At 33.1% G+C, this 6,558-nt stretch overlaps 1 protein-coding gene across 1 annotated transcript; it reads right to left on the bottom strand.

Annotated features, from left to right (window-relative positions):
• Positions 1 to 534: 534 nt before the first annotated feature.
• Positions 535 to 3,084, bottom strand: LOC120199464. Its single transcript, XM_039200532.1, has 3 exons — positions 2,950 to 3,084; positions 2,340 to 2,502; positions 535 to 2,261 (listed from the first exon to the last, which is right to left on the bottom strand). Exons 1-3 carry the CDS (start codon positions 3,082 to 3,084, stop codon positions 535 to 537), a joined length of 2,025 nt encoding a protein of 674 aa, XP_039056463.1.
• Between the last annotated feature and the right edge of the window lie 3,474 nt (positions 3,085 to 6,558).

Raw genomic sequence — 6,558 nt, forward strand, 5'->3', positions numbered from 1 at the left:
TTTCAAATTCTTTGGAATGGACCAGTCCCGAATTGCCTGAATCTTTGAGGAATCTGTAGATACTCCCTTAGGAGAAATAATATGACCAAGATACTCTATTTCTGATTGGCCAAAAAAGCATTTACTTCTCTTAGCAAAAGGTTTATTTTGCCTTAGAACCTCCAAGAAAATTCTCAAATGCTGCTCATGACTATGCATATCATAACTATAGATTAAAATATCATCAAAAAATAATAGGACAAATTTCCTGAGATATACTCCAAATAGATCATTCATTAGAGCTTGAAAAGTAGCTGGTGCATTAGTTAAGCCAAAGGGCATTACCTTGAATTCAAAATGACCATAGTGTGTCTTGAAGGCTATTTTTGGAATGCCTTCAGGCTTAATCCTGATCTGCAAATAACCAGATCTCAAATCCAATTTAGAAAAAAAAATTACACCAGCTAGCTCATCCAAAAGATCATCCACCACAGGAATAGGAAATTTGTTCTTGACAGTTAATGCATTTAACTGCCTATAATCAATGCACATTCTCTAGCTCCCATATTTCTTCTTAACTAATAAACAAGGTGAAGCAAAAGGACTTTTGCTGGTTTGAATAATTGATGCTGCTAACATTTCAGCCACTTGTTTTTCAACCTCTGTCTTCTGATGATAAGGCATCCTATAGGGTCTAACATTGATTGTTTCAATTCCTGGTTTAAGAGTAATAGAATGATCATGCTTCCTTATTGGAGGCATCCCAGTAGGTTCTTCAAACACAACTTTATAATCAGTAATTACTGCTTGTAGAGTAGGAGGTATTTCATTAACAACAACCTCTGCATTTAATATATAGATCTCCCCCACTACTTCAGGATCTTTAAGTATCATATTTTGCATCTTGTTACATGGAATTATCTTCATTGCATTAGGATGTAACCCTCCCTTCAACACAATCTCCTGTTCACCCATTTGAAAGTTAAGAGTCATATTGTTAAAATCCATTAAAACTGGACTGTATTTCTTCATCCAGTCAACTCCTAGCACCATATCACTGCCTCCAAGGGGTAAAACCCTAAAATCATGTACAAAAGTAAAATCTTGCATCTTCCAGCTCAATTGTTTACTTTTTGTTGTGCTGTAAAGCTTATCACCATTAGCCACTGTGATAACTAAGGGATTAGTTTCTTCAAACTCCAACCCTTCTTTAGTCCACCTGTTAGTGACAAAACTGTGGGTGCTGCCACTGTCAATTAGGATACTGAGTGGTATCTTTTTAATGAATCCTTGGATCCTTAAAGTACTGCTTCCTGAATTGCTAGTAATTGCATTCATAGAAATCTCTGGATCTTTTTCCTCAAATACTACTTGTAATACTTCAGTTTCCTCTTGATCTTCTATCTCTTCCATGGAATTTAGTTGCTTCAATTTGCAGTGATGGCCTGGAATAAACTTATCACCACATTTATAGCATAAATTATTTGCTCTTCTATACTCCAATAATTGTTTTTTGTTTTGAGTGTTCCCTGGACTGTTTTTCAAAGATGAACTCAGTGAAAAATTAAGTGTTTTGAAACTGGTATTATTTCCTGACATCATTGGTCTTGGAGTGCTTCTAATTCTTTTTCTTTCCACCTCCAAAGATAACTCATATAATTTTGCTTTTCTAGCAGCTTCAGCTACAGTCTTTGGTTCCCGAACCTTAACTTTATGTTTCAATTCCTCTTTAAGACCACTCAAAAAGATGGAAACAAAATACTCCTCACCTAATTTAGGATTAATCTGAAGTAGATAAGGTTGAAGTTCCTCAAACTGAGCTTCATACTCCTCCACAGAAGATAGTTGAGTTAATTTATTAAACTTATCAATAACATCAATATATCTCTTATCAACAAATCGATGACACAAATCAGAGACAAACTCATGCCAAGTAACCCTACTCTTTTTCATGATATACCCATCAAACCAAACATCAACTCTACCAGTGAAATACATAGCAGCTATCTCTAATTTTTGAAGCTCAGGAACAGTAAAAATAGAAAAATACTTCTCACATTTTCTAATCCAACTCCTAGGATTACTGCCATCAAATAATTGTAGTTCTATTTTTGGTTTTGGAAAAACCATACTTGTATTGTTGTTGCTGGAATGTTTTTCCAGAAATGAATCGCCTTTAATGATCGATTGCTCCCCCGATTCAGTTGTATGGTTTATTGCTTTCATTTTTAGAACATCAGGAATTTGTTGAATAGCATCATGTGGCAGACTAGGTTTAGATGCTAAAATTTCAGGTTGTCCCGGTTGAAAGAAATACTTTTCACGCTCATCAATAACTGTGACTTATAAAGGTAGTTTACTTGGTTCTGTAAGCTGAACTGTAGGTAATGATTGCCTTTCTGCAGGAGAAGAATGTCCTGACTCAGTCCCAGCCTTCTGCATCAATCCCAAAAGTTGTTGGAGCATGGTTTTCGTTTCATTTATGGTAGTCTCCAAAGCCTGCATCCTCTGTTCCAAAGCACTCTGTTGATTAAGCCACCAAGTGGGAATCACGTTAGCTTAGAAGACTCTGCTGGATTAGCAGGAATATCCAGCTGCTGCTCAGTAAGAGACATGTGTTGTGTTTTTTTGATTTACCCAGTTTGAAAAAAAAATTCTGAACTTTTGGTTCAAAAAATCGTGCTTTGATTACCAATTGTAATGGTCTGCTCAAGAAATTAAGAAAGTACTAAGAAAATAGAGAAGATAGACTGAAGAAAACAGAATTATCAAGATTTTCATTAATAGATTTGATGCTCATTACAACTGATTTTTATAGGAATAGTCATAACAGATTGCCAACTGTACATTATTTTTCAACAAACTAGATTCCTTTAACTGATTTGTCTTCTACTGTTGATGCAGGTAATTGGGCTCATTTTCCTTCTCAGGTCCACTGAGTACTCCTTCCTTATCTCCATCAGCCCATACCCAGGTTCCAGGTCCAGCAGGTAATGAAATATCCTTATCCATCTTCTCTTCATCTAATTTCCCATTTTCAATCCCTAATTTCCCCATATTCCCCTTTTCTTCTTCAACAATCCCTAAATTCTGCTCATGGGTCATGACATTATCACATGCATTTATGAGTATATCTATTGTTGATCGAGAATATTCACTTTAACTTAATTTTTCTACCTTTAGAAATTTTGGTAACCTCTCTTGAGATTTTTCCATGGTTTTGAAACTCTCTTGAGAACCTTTTCAAAATCTCTCTTGAGATTCCTACAAACATTTGTCTCCATTGAGACTCGTTTCCATTGAAACACAATTTTTTTTGTCTCTCTTAAGACATTTTTCTTGAAATAAATATTGTCTCCCTTGAAACAAAGATTTCATTTCCCTTGAGACATGTTTCCTTTGAAACATATATTTTATCTTCTTAAGACCTATTTCCCTTGAAACATAGATTTTGTCTCCCTTGAGACTTGTTTCCCTTAAAACATAGATTTTGCTTCTCTTGAGACATGTTTCTCCTGAAACACATATTTTATATTCTTACGATTTGTTTCCCTTGAAATATATATTGTCTCCCTTAAAATATAGATTTTTCTCCCTTGAAACACAGATTTTGTCTTGCTTGAACCCGTTTTCCTTGAAACATAAATTTTGTCTCCCTTGTGACTCGTTACCCTTGAAACACAAATTTTAACTCCTTTAAGACTTGTCATGATGATTTTTTTGATAAGCGTGATTTTAGAAGCGAAAGTTAAGGAAATTTAGAAATGTTTAAAAAGACTTGGAAATGTTCGGAGTCGGCATCCACCTTTGGGATTAAGTAGGTCGAAAAATTGAAAAATGTCTTTTTAAAGAATTTTAAAATTAAAAAAAAAACTTAAAAAGACATGATTTAGTCTGCGATTTTAGAAATTTTGGGTCCAACAGTCGATTACGCTTGAGGAAGGATTAGCACCCTACAACGTCCATAATCGGTACCTTCAATTACATATTTTCCCTAATATTGAAAATCTAAGAATTCAAATATAAATTTAATTAATGATTTCTTTATTCCCTAACTAAAATATTTTAGGAGAAATGCACATTATTATTTATTTCCAATTAAAGAAGAAATTAATTCCTTAATTTGCACTAAGGCAATTATTTCTTTTTTTTTAATTGAAATAATGAAATATTGTTAATCCCTAAAAAATATAAAAATTAAAACAAATATTAAAATCTAATAAAAAAACTCAAGGATTAATCAACTATTCAATTTATTATTGGACAATATAAAGGATGTTCATTTATTTAAAAAATATTTAATTTATTGAAAGGCCACATTTGTACGAATAATCATATTGAATCGTGCATCCACAAATTACAGTGCTTTTCATGATCTATTTTTAAGATAAGTGTTCTTGAAAATATAAAAATAATAACATTAAAAAGTATTAGCAAATATGAAGGGGATATTTTATAATTTCCTAAAACGTTTTAGTAAAATATGCATAACATATATAAGAGTTAAAATATATAGTATAATGCATACGGAAAGTGAAACAAATAAGATGTAAAATAATATACATATTTAATTATACCATATATTTATAAGGTTTAATACGCACGCATATATATAATATATATAAACAGTATATTATAACATATTCATGTAATCAATGATATATAATAAGTTACTATATATACAGTTTTAACGTGAGCATATACATCAATATAATAATGCACGAGTCATATCTGAGTAGATGCTAAATTTGACATCAAAACGCAGAGACAGTACAAAATATTTAGTGATTAAATTCAAGTGCAAAAAATGGTTGCCAAATTAAGAACAGTACATGGCACAAAGGATGAAAATGAACTAACTACAAGATATTAAATAGAACAAATTAAGACATAGAAGGACTAAAAATACAATTACTCCACCAATCTCAAAACGTGTGAATTCATTTCCTGGTTCAGATCCAACCCAAACATTCAACTATAAAACTTTGAAAGAAATAGACTCATTTTTCACTTATTTCTCTGTAGGCACCCATTTTCATCTGGGATTTTCATTTATATTTATATTATATTTTTATAGTATTATTATATATATTATATATTGTATGGTATATATATATATATATAATATTATGGTATATATTATAGTATATATTATATTTATATCATATAGTATTATTATTACTATTTATATATATATATTATAGTATATGTATTATATTATATTATTATATTTATATTATATATTTATTTATTATTTTGATTTTATTTGTAGGTCCAAATCCAATCCAACAAAGTCCATCCCACAATCCAAAACCCGGTCCAAAGTACAAAGATCTAGTAGCCCAACCACAGTTGCAAGCTTGACCCAGCAAGCCATATAGAGGAGGCCCAACAGATGAGCTCGCCTGACCCAGTAGACCGAATCTACCAAAGGGAGGTCCACATACTTGCTAGGATTTTACCCTTAACTTTGGCGCCGCACAATTGAAGATCGTTAGATCAAGATGGAGATCAACGGCCAGAATCATAAGAGAAATATCATCACAACGCAACCAATCTTGGGTTATTGGATCTGTAATCAATCCAACGGCCAAGATCAAATCCCAAAATGTTCCAAAAGCTCAAAAGACACTAACGGGCGGTCGATTAAAGGCGAGTGAATACCATGTGTCGATGAAGACATCGAACAAAAGCAACCTCTTGGCGATTTTCAAGCGATTTGATGAACCAAAATCAATGCCAAATTGAACCAAATCAGTGGCCAAATCTCAAGGAAACAAGAAACAATCAAATCGAACAAGAAATGGAAAAATCGAAGAAAACAAAAATGGAACCCATATTTCCCATGATTTTCTGTGAGAGGGAAATATATACCCAAATCCGAGCAAAATAGAAAATGAGAGGAACAACCCCATATTGTTTTGGCTAATTCATCACCGATTTAAGAGGAATAAGCCATTGTCAAAGGCTATATAAAGCTTATAAAACGAAGTATCAGGGAGGATGTCAGTATTCGAAACCCACAAAAAACATAAAAAAAATCGAAGAAAGCATAGAGACGAGGCAAACTTAGTTTTGTTGCCGAGGAGGGGAAGAGTCGCCGTCGAGGAAAGCAAATGGCCACTTAAGAACCGAAGGGTCACCGGAGATAAAAGATGAAAACTAGACATTTCGGTCTAGATCTACATTGAGGGGATTTGTTTTTGGTGATTATGGGTTCAAATTTGGGTTCTTGAGAATGAGACGATTGTTTCAAGGTATATTAGGGGTCTTTAACCACCGTGGATGGTGGTCGGAGTGGTGGCAACGACGGTGGTTCGACGAGGGAGCTTTGACTGGTGGGGAGAGTGCTTGAGAGAATTTAAGGTGAGAGCTTTGGTGAGAATGTTTTCAAATGAGCTTGAAAATGGGGTTTCAGTTATTTATATATCAGGGATTATTGTGTAAATACTAAATAGTTAAATTATTTTCGTATTCCCCCTTAGTTTGAAACATAATCCACTTTGGTTACCACGTGTAATTTTACCCCTTAATTTTAATTTTATTCAATTTAATCCTCATTCTATTTTATTATATTTT

This window comes from Hibiscus syriacus, unplaced genomic scaffold, assembly GCF_006381635.1.
Source record: "Hibiscus syriacus cultivar Baekdansim isolate YM2019G1 unplaced genomic scaffold, ASM638163v2 tig00000340_pilon, whole genome shotgun sequence".
Lineage (NCBI taxonomy): Eukaryota > Viridiplantae > Streptophyta > Magnoliopsida > Malvales > Malvaceae > Hibiscus > Hibiscus syriacus.

Excerpts from the sequence above, each read along its gene's own strand:
- LOC120199464 (XM_039200532.1), bottom strand. The coding sequence starts at position 3,084 with ATGACCCATGAGCAGAATTTAGGGATTGTTGAAGAAGAAAAGGGGAAT. Across the intron at positions 2,503-2,949 it reads CTGCTGGACCTGGAACCTGG|AGTGCTTTGGAACAGAGGAT; the intron begins GTATGGGCTGAT and ends CTTAATCAACAG. Across the intron at positions 2,262-2,339 it reads AGTTCAGCTTACAGAACCAA|CATCTAAACCTAGTCTGCCA; the intron begins GTAAACTACCTT and ends CTGAAATTTTAG.